The sequence below is a fragment of the Rattus rattus genome, chromosome 5 (genome assembly GCF_011064425.1).
Source record: "Rattus rattus isolate New Zealand chromosome 5, Rrattus_CSIRO_v1, whole genome shotgun sequence".
Classification (NCBI taxonomy): Eukaryota; Metazoa; Chordata; class Mammalia; order Rodentia; family Muridae; genus Rattus; species Rattus rattus.
Window position 1 is genome coordinate 116,641,690 of NC_046158.1, and position 13,025 is coordinate 116,654,714.

The 13,025-nt window shown below is 42.4% G+C and overlaps 1 protein-coding gene across 2 annotated transcripts in view; it reads left to right on the forward strand.

Annotated features, from left to right (window-relative positions):
- Positions 1 to 10,636, forward strand: part of Slx4ip (SLX4 interacting protein) — a 170,970-nt gene extending 160,334 nt beyond the window's left edge. Inside the window, exons 7-8 of one of the 2 annotated variants that reach the window (XM_032904294.1) lie at positions 8,457 to 8,557; positions 9,818 to 10,636. In XM_032904294.1, the coding sequence (XP_032760185.1) occupies positions 8,457 to 8,557; positions 9,818 to 10,553 (837 nt within the window). In that variant the 3' untranslated portion in view covers positions 10,554 to 10,636. The remainder of the gene's footprint in view (positions 1 to 8,456; positions 8,558 to 9,817) is intronic. The other variant, XM_032904295.1, reaches the window with a different exon arrangement.
- Positions 10,637 to 13,025: the final 2,389 nt, after the last annotated feature.

Consider the following 13,025-nt stretch of genomic DNA (forward strand, 5'->3'; position numbering starts at 1 on the left):
GTAATTCAAGCATTTGGGCTAATAGCCACTTATCAGTGAGTGCATACCATGTATGTCTTTCTGTGATTGGGTTAGCTCACTCAGAATGATATTTTCCAGTTCCAACCATTTGCCTCTTAATTTCATAAAGTCGTTGTTTTTGATAGCTGAGTAATATTCCATTGTGTAGATGTACCACATTTTCTGTATCCATTCCTCTGTTGAAGGGCATCTGGGTTCTTTCCAGCTTCTGGCTATTATAAATAAGGCTGCGATGAACATAGTGGAGCACGTGTCTTTTTTATATGTTGGGGCATCTTTTGGGTATATGCCCAAGAGAGGTATAGCTGGATCCTCAGGCAGTTCAATGTCCAATTTTCTGAGAAACCTCCAGACTGATTTCCAGAATGGTTGTACCAGTCTGCAACCCCACCAACAATGGAGGAGTGTTCCTCTTTCTCCGCATCCTCGCCAGCATTTGCTGTCACCTGAGTTTTTGATCTTAGCCATTCTCACTGGTGTGAGGTGAAATCTCAGGGTTGTTTTGATTTGCATTTCCCTGATGACTAAAGATGTTGAACATTTCTTTAGGTGTTTCTCAGCCATTCGGCATTCCTCAGCTGTGAATTCTTTGTTTAGCTCTGAACCCCATTTTTTAATAGGGTTATTTGTCTCCCTCGGTCTAACTTTTTGAGTTCTTTGTATATTTTGGATATAAGGCCTCTATCTGTTGTAGGATTGGTGAAGATCTTTTCCCAATCTGTTGGTTGCCGTTTTGTCCTGACCACTGTGTCCTTTGCCTTACAGAAGCTTTGTAGTTTTATGAGATCCCATTTGTCGATTCTTGATCTTAGAGCATAAGCCATTGGTGTTTTGTTTAGGAAATTTTTTCCAGTGCCCATGTGTTCCAGATGCTTCCCTAGTTTTTCTTCTATTAGTTTGAGTGTGTCTGGTTTGATGTGGAGGTCCTTGATCCACTTGGACTTAAGCTTTGTACAGGGTGATAAGCATGGATCGATCTGCATTCTTCTACATGTTGACCTCCAGTTGAACCAGCACCATTTGCTGAAAATGCTATCTTTTTTCCATTGGATGGATTTGGCTCCTTTGTCAAAAATCAAGTGACCATAGGTGTGTGGGTTCATTTCTGGGTCTTCAATTCTATTCCATTGGTCTATCTGTCTGTCTCTGTACCAATACCATGCAGTTTTTATCACAATTGCTCTGTAATACTGCTTGAGTTCAGGGATAGCGATTCCCCCATAATTCCTTTTATTGTTGAGCATAGTTTTAGCTATCCTGGGTTTTTTGTTATTCCAGATGAATTTGCAAATTGTTCTGTCTAACTCTTTGAAGAATTGGATTGGTATTTTGATGGGGATTGCATTGAATCTGTAGATCGCTTTTGGCAGAATGGCCATTTTTACTATATTAATCCTGCCAATCCATGAGCATGGGAGATCTTTCCATCTTCTGAGGTCTTCTTCAATTTCTTTCTTCAGAGTCTTGAAGTTCTTGTTGTACAAATCTTTTACTTGCTTGGTTAAAGTCACACCGAGGTACTTTATATTATTTGGGTCTATTATGAAGGGTGTCGTTTCCCTAATTTCTTTCTCAGCTTGTTTCTCTTTTGTGTAGAGGAAGGCTACTGATTTATTTGAGTTAATTTTATACCCAGCCACTTTGCTGAAGTTGTTTATCAGCTTTAGTAGTTCTCTGGTGGAACTTTTGGGATCACTTAAATATACTATCATATCATCTGCAAATAGTGATATTTTTGACTTCTTCTTTTCCGATCTGTATCCCCTTGACCTCCTTTTTGTTGTCTGATTGCTCTGGCTAGAACTTCAAGAACTATATTGAATAAGTAGGAGAGAGTGGGCAGCCTTGTCTAGTCCCTGATTTTAGTGGGATTGCTTCAAGTTTCTCTCCATTTAGTTTAATGTTAGCCACTGGTTTGCTGTATATGGCTTTTACTATGTTTAGGTATGGGCCTTGGATTCCTATTCTTTCCAGGACTTTTATCATGAAGGGGTGTTGAATTTTGTCAAATGCTTTCTCAGCATCTAATGAAATGATCATGTGGTTTTGTTCTTTCAGTTTGTTTATATAATGGATCACGTTGATGGTTTTTCCGATATTAAACCATCCCTGCATGCCTGGGATGAAGCCTACTTGATCATGGTGGATGATTGTTTTGATGTGCTCTTGGATTCGGTTTGCCAGAATTTTGTTGAGTATTTTTGCGTGTGTTCATAAGGGAAATTGGTCTGAAGTTCTCTTTTGTTGGGTCTTTGTGTGGTTTAGGTATAAGAGTAATTGTGGCTTCATAGAAGGAGTTGGTAGTGCTCCATCTGTTTCAATTTTGTGGAATAGTTTGGATAATATTGGTATGAGGTCTTCTATGAAGGTCTGATAGAATTCTGCACTAAACCCGTCTGGACCTGGGCTCTTTTTGGTTGGGAGACCTTTAATGACTGCTTCTATTTCCTTAGGAGTTATGGGGTTGTTTAACTGGTTTATCTGTTCCTGATTTAACTTCGGTACCTGGTATCTGTCTAGGAAATTGTCCATTTCCTGCAGATTTTCAAGTTTTGTTGAGTATAGGCTTTTATAGTAAGATCTGATGATATTTTGAATTTCCTCTGAATCTGTAGTTATGTCTCCCTTTTCATTTCTGATTTTGTTAATTTGGACACACTCTCTGTGTCCTCTCTGTTAGTCTGGCTAAGGGTTTATCTATCTTGTTGATTTTCTCAAAGAACCAACTTTTGGTTCTGTTGATTCTTTCTATGGTCCTTTTGTTTCTACTTGGTTGATTTCAGCTCTGAGTTTGATTATTTCCTGCCTTCTACTCCTCCTGGGTGTATTTGCTTCTTTTTGTTCTAGAGCTTTTAGGTGTGCTGTCAAGCTGCTGACATATGCTCTTTCCTGTTTCTTTCTGCAGGCACTCAGCGCTATGAGTTTTCCTCTTAGCACAGCTTTCATCGTGTCCCATAAGTTTGGGTATGTTGTACCTTCATTTTCGTTAAATTCTAAAAAGTTTTTAATTTCTTTCTTTATTTCTTCCTTGACCAGGTTATCATTGAGTAGAGCATTGTTCAATTTCCACGTATATGTGGGCATTCTTCCCTTATTGTTATTGAAGACCAGCTTTAGGCCGTGGTGGTCCGATAGCACGCATGGGATTATTTCTATCTTTCTGTACCTGTTGAGGCCTGCTTTTTTGACCAATTATATGGTCAATTTTGGAGAAAGTACCATGAGGAGCTGAGAAGAAGGTATATCCTTTTGCATTAGGGTAGAACGTTCTATAAATATCCGTTAAGTCCATTTGGCTCATGACTTCTCTTAGTCTGTCTACGTCTCTGTTTAATTTCTGTTTCCATGATCTGTCCATTGATGAGAGTGGGGTGTTGAAGTCTCCTACTATTATTGTGTGAGGTGCAATGTGTGTTTTGAGCTTTAGTAAGGTTTCTTTTACGTATGTAGGTGCCCTTGTATTTGGGGCATAGATATTTAGGATTGAGAGTTCATCTTGGTGGATTTTTCCTTTGATAAATATAAAGTGTCCTTCCTTATCTTTTTTGATGACTTTTAGTTGAAAATTGACTTTATTTGATATTAGAATGGCTACTCCAGCTTGCTTCTTCCGACCATTTGCTTGGAAAGTTGTTTTCCAGCCTTTCACTCTGAGGTAGTGTCTGTCTTTGTCTCTGAGGTGTGTTTCCTGTAGGCAGCAGAATGCAGGGTCCTCGTTGCGTATCCAGTTTGTTAATCTATGTCTTTTTATTGGGGAGTTGAGGCCATTGATGTTGAGAGATATTAAGGAATAGTGATTATTGCTTCCTGTTATATTCATACGTGGATGTGTTATGTTTGTGTGCTTTTCTTCTCTTTGTTTTGTTGCCAAAACGATTAGTTTCTTGCCTCTTCTTGGGTATAGCTTGCCTCCTTATGTTGGGCTTTCCCATTTATTATCCTTTGTAGTGCTGGATTTGTAGAAAGATATTGTGTAAATTTGGTTTTGTCATGGAATATCTTGGTTTCTCCATCTATGTTAATTGAGAGTTTTGCAGGAAACAGTAGCCTGGGCTGGCATTTGTGTTCTCTTAGGGTCTGTATGACATCAGTCCAGGATCTTCTGGCCTTCATAGTTTCTGGCGAAAAGTCTGGTGTGATTCTGATAGGTCTGCCTTTTATATGTTACTTGACCTTTTTCCCTTACTGCTTTTAATATTCTTTCCTTATTTTTGTGCGCTTTGGTGTTTTGACTATTATGTGACGGAGGTGTTTTTTTCTGGTCCAGTCTATTTGGAGTTCTGTAGGCTTCTTGTATGCCTATGGGTATCTCTTTTTTTAGGTTAGGGAAGTTTTCTTCTATGATTTTGTTGAAGATATGTACTGGTCCTTTGAGCTGGGAATCTTCACTCTCTTCTATACCTATTATCCTTAGGTTTGATCTTCTCATTGAGTCCTGGATTTCCTGTATGTTTTGGACCAGTAGCTTTTTCCGCTTTACATTATCTTTGACAGTTGAGTCAATGATTTCTATGGAATCTTCTGCTCCTGAGATTCTCTCTTCCATCTCTTGTATTCTGTTGGTAAAGCTTGTATCTACAGCTCCTTGTCTCTTCTTTTGGTTTTCTATATCCAGGGTTGTTTCCATGTGTTCTTTCTTGATTGCTTCTATTTCCATTTTTAATTCCTTCCACTGTTTGATTGTGTTTTCCTTTAATTCTTTCAGGGATTTTTTTGTCTCCTCTGTATGGGCTTCTACTTGTTTATTTTTTTTTTCTTGGAATTCTTTCAGGCTTTTTTCCGATTCCTCTCTGTGGCTTCTACTTGTTCTCTAAGGGAGTTCATCATGTCTTTCTTGAAGTTCTCCAGCATCATGATCAAATATGATTTTGAATCTAGATCTTGCTTTTCTGGTGTGTTTGGATATTCCATGTTTGTTTTGATGGGAGAATTGGGGTCTCGATGGTGCCATGTAGTCTTGGTTTCTGTTGCTTGGGTTCCTCGCTTGCCTCTCGCCATCAAATTATCTCTAGTGTTACTTTGTTCTGCTATTTCTGACAGTGGCTAAACTGTCCTATAGGCCTGTGTGTCAGGAGTGCTGTAGACCTGTTTTCCTCTCTTTCAGTCAGTTATGGGGACAGAGTGTTCTGCTTTCGGGCGTGTAGTTTTTCCTTTCTACAGGTCTTCAGCTGTTCCTGTGGACCTGTGTCTTGAGTTCACCAGGCAGGTCACTTGCAGCAGAAAAGTTGGTCTTACCTGTGGCCCCGAGGCTCAAGTTCGCTCGCGGGGTTCTGCCCACAGGCTCTCCAGCAGTGGCAGCGACCAGGAAGATCTCGCAGCCTCTTCCGGGAGCCTCCGGCACCTTTCAGGGTTCCAGATGGCCTCCGTTGTTTTCCTCTGGACTCAGTAATGTGTGCAGAGAGCAGTCTCTTCTGGTTTCGCAGGCGTGTCTGCCTCTCTGAAGGTTTAGCTCTCCCTCCCACGGGATTTGGGTGCAGAGAACTGTTTATCCGGTCTGTTTCCTTCAGGATCCGGCGGTGTCTCAGGCAGGGCTCCTGCTGCTCCTGGGCCCTCCCCCACAGGAACCCAGAGGCCTTGTACAGTTTCCTCTTGGGTCAGGGATGTGGGCAGGGGTGGGCAGTGTTGGTGGTCTCTTCCGCTCTGCAGCCTCAGGAGTGCCCACCTGACCAGGCGGTAAGGTATCTCTCCCACGGGTTCTGGGAGCAGAGAGCTGCTGCGGGCCGGGATCCACGGGTGTGGGACTTCTGGTAAACACAGGACGTGCCTGGTCCTAGAGGGATTCTGCCTCTGTTGTCCCGATTCCACCAGGCAAGTCACTTGCAGCAGATAAGTTAGTCTTACCTGTGGCCCCGAGGCTCGAGTTAGCTCATGGGTTCTGCCCACGGGCTCTCCAGCGTGGCAGCGACCAGGAAGATCTGCGCAGCCTCTTCCGGGAGCCTCCGTGCACCAGGGTTCCAGATGGCCTCCGGTGTTTTCCTCTGGAATCAGCAATGTGTGTAGAGAGCAGTCTCTTCTGGTTTCGCAGGCGTGTCTGCCTCTCTGAAGGTTTAGCTCTCCCTCCCACGGGATTTGGGTGCAGAGAACTGTTTACCCGGTCTGTTTCCTTCAGGATCCGGTGGTGTCTCAGGCAGGGCTCCTGCTGCTCCTGGGCCTTGGATTCATTTTTATGCCAGATTAAAAAAGCAATAATCAGGAGAAAATCCCTTTGGGAAATCCTATTCCCAAGTGATGGCTGCTTCTTTAGAATAGTGAGTCAAGGGGACAGGACTAGAGACCACAAACTGGGATTTAGTAACAAAGGGATGGGAACTGACCCTAGAAATATATGAACAAGAGAGGTCCGATGAGTCTTGACAGTTCAAGGACTGAAGAAGGAGACTAATCATTTTTTTCCTGCCCACCCAGTCTTCATACAAATGTAAATGTCTCCTTCAACAAATTGCCAAATGTGGTTTTAATTTATAAGCTACAGACCATCCTTGCTGAGGGTCTACTCAGGAGAGAGGGAGAGAGGAAGAGGAGAGGGGGAGAGGGAGAGGGAGAGGGAGTGTGTGTTTTCTCTCTGCCTTCCCCTTTCTTACTCCATCTTACCTCCCTCCTTCCTTCCCCCTCTCCTCCCCTTTTCTCCCCAACAGTGCCTTTTTTGAAGTCACAGGTTTTATACTTTTTGAACTGGACATTTCCCCTGTCACTTTTCTTCCAAAGACATGCCTGACCCCATTGTCGGAGGACTTTAAGACTAGAATAGACTGCTGTATTTCTTAAAGATGTTTTTTGAAGTTCCCAGAGGAAATACATGTGCTTTTTAGACATAACTAAGTCAGCGTCTGAATCCACACTGAGAGTGAGATTTGAAGAGCCTGTCGCTATCGCTGTACCACACTTGATGCAGTGGATGCAGAACCCATTGTTGTTATTTATGACCCTGTCTGCCTGCCATTGTGGGCTTCTTCCAGCCTTGGGGAATTTACATCATTCCTAATAGCAAAAGGCTTTCTGGTTCCCACAGAGTTGTTCAAAGCCTGACTCATGCTCCTTATGTTAATTGTTCAGCTCTGAAAATACAGCACTTACAGGGTGTGGCTGTGAGGGGAAAATCGACTGTATCTACAGGGAATGCAGGACATGTTTAGAAGTGTTTCACACATAAATCCCCATCGCTCCCGATCTCTCAGCCTCCCCTCTTTTGCCTCCCCCTCTCACTTAACTTGACATATTCTTTTTCCAAAAATTAATTTTAGGAAACAACTAACTGAAAAACGGCATATTACAATGCGATCTAATCCAATAAAGCCAGTTATTCTGTGTTCACTGACCATTAAAACCAATTTAGGTTACAAGTAGACATGTCTCTGAAAGGTCCTAGCCCAGGTCTAAAGCCACAGTCATGGTTGAGAGCTCATGGACACTCCTAACTTAGTATTGTGAGCTTCAATTAGATCAAGGCTTTAGAGAAACACTGGATGGTACCTTTGACTGCCATCCTCCAGAATTTCAGGGACTATCACTATTGATCCCCTATAGAAGCCTCCATTAAACAAAGACCGATGGATAGGTACCAAACTGTTCCTCATGGGTCACCTCATGGGTATAGGAATTTGATGTGGAAGACTACGTAGTGTCCAAGACAGCAAGAGCTGATAACACCTTATCTGGACTATCAGCTTCTAACCTAAGGGAAGAAATTCCAAAAACATTACATGGGTCAGCTCTGGCAAAGGTTGGCAGTCTTTTAAATTCTGTAATTACCTCTTTATGAAGCTTCATGGTTATGTGTTTTAAAGGCAGATAATCTGTATATAAAACCATAGCTGTGACTACTCTAAAAAGGCAGAGAGACTCTTAGGTTGTATTGCTGCTGCTGCTGCTGCTGCTGCTGCTGCTGCTGCTGCTGATGATGATGATGATGATGATGATGATGATGATGGTGATGGTGATCATGATTGGTTGGTAAGCAAGATTGAAAAACTCTTTTTTAAAAATACCAATATTAAAAGGTTTAAGTTGGCACTGTATTAAGGCTAACAGACTATATCGGTAAATAAGGAAAATGAGGAGAAAAATCTCAGGCTTGTCAGGATGCTGGCCACTGTCTTCTCACAAGCATGCTGCCGCTGGCTCAGGGACTCTGCCCTTTGGGTTTGGGGCCACAGAGATACCAGATATTGTTCTAGATGGCTTGGGGTCCGCAGTTTCACATTCCAATTTTGTACGGTACCTATGAATGCATGAATTTCGTAGACAAGAATACAAAAGCAGTTGTGACCCACACCAGAGAATACCCAACTGAAAGCAATTGAAACAGACAAGAACAGCAGTCTCTTTTCCTTAGTATTTACAAAATAAAGCTGTCCGTCTGAGCTTCCTAGTGTACTGTTCTCTTTGGTGTTGAGCTAATAGACTCCTGTGTGAACCTTTGTTGTCTTTTGGAGTAGACACAAAGAGCCCTCCATGGAGCGTCTGATTACTTTGCCCAGTGTGCGGAGAGCTCACCTCCTCCTGGCATAAAGCTCAAGAGGAACACTCTGAAGGAAATGTAGGTCCAGCATGTTTCCTGTTTCTCATTTGCTGACTGCTTGTGTGGATAGTTGTATCAGCAGAAGAGTCTATCACTTAATGGCAGTGTGCATAGAACCTAATCAGTAGCCCCTCTGTTGTTGGTTCTCCCACGGCCATAGATTAATGCACGTCCTTCCCACCTTCCTGTAGCTCTTGCTTTCTGGACAGTGGGAATGGACTCCTTGCTTCACAGGTGTGTTGCAAGAAGTGATTAATTACAAGCTCTTTGAAGATGAAAAGCACCTACTGGTGGTGTGTTTCACACAGCTCTTGGGGCAACTGCAGACAGACCTAAAAACTACATTCTTTTTGTCAGATGCTTGTTCTGACTTTAATGTAATTATGACAGCCCTTGGGCCCCTTACAGCAACGTATTTATGTTTTTTTCCACAAAGCTTAGCCAAAGTAAATATTCCAGCTTAAATGCTTGAATTTAGTCGCTAAAGAAGTTTCTTGCTATTTGTAAATGTATTGTTGTCAACTCTTTGCCAAAATTAAGGGCTTAAGTCTCTCAGTTTCCTGTGAAGTTTCTGTCCTGCCCTGGAAGTTTGTTTTATAAAGTTTGTCTGGAAGATTGGATGATAGGTAGATAGGTAGGTAGAGAGAGAGAGAGAGAGAAAGAGGATAGATTAAACAAGATAGATACACTGTTATGGTTATACTTTCTTTAATGTTAGCGTCTGAATTTTTTCCAGGGCTGACTAAGTCCAGTTAACTGAGGCTTATTCGCATATGATTGATAACTAAACCAGCATGTGCTGTGTAATACCTTAAAATGTCCTGAGTGAATTTTCAGATTAATATTTACTTAGAATTAGAAACTGTATGTGTGAGTACTTTTGCATATGCTTGGGTATGCACAAACATACTGTGTTCTGGATATATCTAAGCATTTCCTCCTACGAAACGTCAGTATATCAACCTGAGACAGTATTTGCCTTTGATATCTCAAAATGGATACCTATTTGCTTTGGTTAAAACAAATTCATTATGATTCCATTGATGAACCAATAAGGAAAATTCAGAACATATCCTAGTTTAGTGGGAAATGTGGATGTTATTCTTTGATTCAATTGGTATTCAACAGACACTTTGGGGCTTTCCTAGATATGCCAGGGTGTTGAGAAGCCAGCTGGTGCATGCCTTGCTCTTAGGAGTAACAATCAGGGAGGGGGGTTTGGAGGAATCCATGCATCGCAAACCTCATATGCTCTACAATCTTTATTGTCTCTTTTAGTGTGAGAAGAGCTGAATCAAAAGGCACTGATGTGAGCAAACCACAGAGCAGCAGGGACCTTGTGGGAAAGTCTAGTGACTCAGTAATTACCGTGGTACCACGGAGGAGGGATGCCTCAGCCATTCTCCCGTCAGAATCTGTGGGTCAAGCACAAGATGACATAAGAGCAGCCAAGAGCCACCAGGAGCTTCCTGTTCAAAAGCTGGAAAATGTCTCTCAGGCTCAGCCAGGAGACACTCGCAGCCAGCAGCAACTTCATCCTGGGGAGTGGTTAAAGACAGGGCTTCTAAGCAGGAGCCCTGTGTATAACTATGAGTCAGCATCGCCAGGTCCAAAGCAAAGTCCACGAGCAGCCAAGACACAGCAGAAACGCAGGAATTGTGGCTCTGTGGAAGACTCTGACCACCGCAGGAGAGTTTCTCTTGGAAATGAAGGATTAGTCCCGGAGGACTCAGTGGTGGAAACGAGCACAGCTGTCAGGGTTTTGCCAGCCTTGGAGTTGTCAGATCCCGGGTTGCTTTTGAAACAAGATTTGGCAAAAGCCACAGCTAAAGAAGAGCTGCATGCTTTGGAAAACCTCTCCTCCAGACATCTTATGACAGACAACCCAGGGCAGGCGCGGCCAACTGGCTCAGCCGCAGTCACTGAAAGATTAGCTCCAGTTCAGGGCGGCCCCAGCAAGAAAAGAAAGAAACTGCAAAGTTCCAGCAGAGGATGTAGTGGCAAGAGAAGCTGAGTATACAGTACCTGGGGTTTGGAAGGAATTAGGGTGATTACTTTAAATAAACAAATAGTTAGGAGCTGGAGTTATGTCTCAGCTTTTAAGAGTTTAGTAATCTTGCAGAGGACCCAGATTAGGTTCCAGGAACCTACAAGGTTACTCATAACCATCCTGAACTCCAGATCCAGAAGACCCAACACCCTTTTTGACTTCCATGGGCACCGGGCATGTGCATGGTGTACATATATACCAGGAAAACACACATACATGTAAATCTTTTGGTAAAATTGTTTGTATTGGAATTGGCCTTCCTAGTCACCTCCTGGAGGCTGTCTTCCTAAAAGGCTTGTTACTTTCTTATCATATTTATAACTGTCTCCAGGAAATACATTGACAAAGAGCTTTCCAGTGATCAAGGAGTAAACCATATATCTAGGACCCCATGGAGAAATCAGTAATGGTGGCCTCCTCAGCCCATCTCTATGAAGACCTTCTGATGGAAGAGAGAGACAGCGTCAGGTACGACAGGCCAGTTCTAGGGCTGCAGTCCTCTTGTTTCTCAAACTGAGTACCTGACAGGAAAAGTCGGTCACAGTCTCTGCATGTGGTTCTGTGAGGAATGCAAGTATTGGGGTCTCAGGGCCTATGGAATGAGGAACTGTGATTCTGAAATAGACTAACGTTAAAAACAATTCCCTAGAACTTACTTGCTACGGCCCAGTTACCATGGCTTACATCAGCTGGGGTCACATGTGGAAATGCACACCCCATGCTTCCTTCAGACTTGTGAAGTATTTAGATTGGATTTGGTGTGTGAGTCACTCTGTTCCCAGGTTCTACTATAGGATGGACACAATGCCTAAGGAGCTGATACATCTGCAGTTGCCAGAGATGTGTGGGTAATTCACCTCAGTCTTGGGTGAAGACAGGGAAGAGCTGTGCTCTCTGTAGCACAAGTTTAACCCTGTCCTTGTTCACACCTCCCATATTCTGCTTACAGTTAAGACAGACCAGAACCCAAACAAGCTCAGTGGCCATTCCAGTTCCCAATTTGGAAAAATTCCCAGGGTATTTAAATGTCCTCTTCAGTTGTGTAGCCAACTCTCAAGAAAGACAGGAAGTTGTCAACCTGGAAGTTTCATCTGCCACCCCAACCTCAAAGGTCTCAAAGCTACTTGCTGGCATTCCTCTCCTTCCCACCTAGCTTTTCTCTTCTTTTCTTTTCTTTTTTTCTCCTTGAAAGCTAAGATGTTGTGTCCTCAATGGAAACATGAGGAGCCCCCATTGTACACCAAGAAGCAGCTCACTCGGAGATCAGAGGGTGCTTCCCTTTCCAGAGCTAAGATATTCTGACCTAGAATAGACTGGATTTTAATTGTTTAATGCTTAAGGTCATATTCTATACTTACTGTACTGTACTTACAAAGGATGTTTTAATTTTCAATGTGTTCTATTATATTATAGGAAATAGTGGTTATTGTGACCAATGATTTAAAAAAAATAGTATGTTAGAGTTGTAGATAAATGTGACCTTTGTCACAGCCTTCATACACAAAGAATTTTAACAGGATTAACAGAGCTCTGGGCTCCCACATTCTGCCATATGTTTAAGGAATTTTTGCCCTTAATCATTTTCCTACAGCATGTTTGAAACACCTCTCCATCTCTTGTTTTTTGAATGGTTTTACAATTCTTTGAATATATGGATAAAGAGGGGAAATTAATCTCAAATGTTTTGTTACTTATCAGGTGGGGCATTAAGCATTGTCTACTGTTGGGAATCGTATGAATTTTTATATCCTTAACTACTCTAACAATTTGGCATTTGAAAGTGCGAGGCAGTGTCAGGATTGATAGTCAAAACGAAGTTCTTCAATCCTTTGATCCTCCAAATTAAACGTATATTCAGGTCCCTGTGATTCTGATACTTGGAGGAAATGTTCATCCACTTCCACTGATAACTAAACTCAAGGCTTTTCTCATTATCTGAGATGCTAAGCCACCTCCATGTACTATCAAATGACATTTTAGTAGATGAAAGCTGGTTAGGCCTTTCTCTAATTTCTTTCTTTCTCCCTTCTCCCCCAATTTAAAAACATGGAAAAGCTGGCCTGGTGGCAGACACCTTTAATCCTAGCTCTTGGGAGGCAGAGGCAGGGAGCTCTCTGAGTTAGAGACCAGACTGGTCTACATAATAAGTTTCCAGATAGCCAGAGGTACATAGTGAGACCTTGTCTCAAAACAGACGAACAAATCAGTATGGGAATAATCGTGATTTTTCTTGCACACTTGCTTTTCTTTGCCTCTGGAGGTTAGCTCACTGGGAGACATGCATATGACTTGTGAAGTGCAGAGAGGAACTTGGTGCTGGAATAGCTACGGGGTGTTGTTCCCTTATTTTATGCTAAAGAAGTGTGGAAATGTATTTATTTTTTTAAAACAAGGCTCATGGGCCATTCATTGGTGAAAGGAGTGTTTTGCATGTGT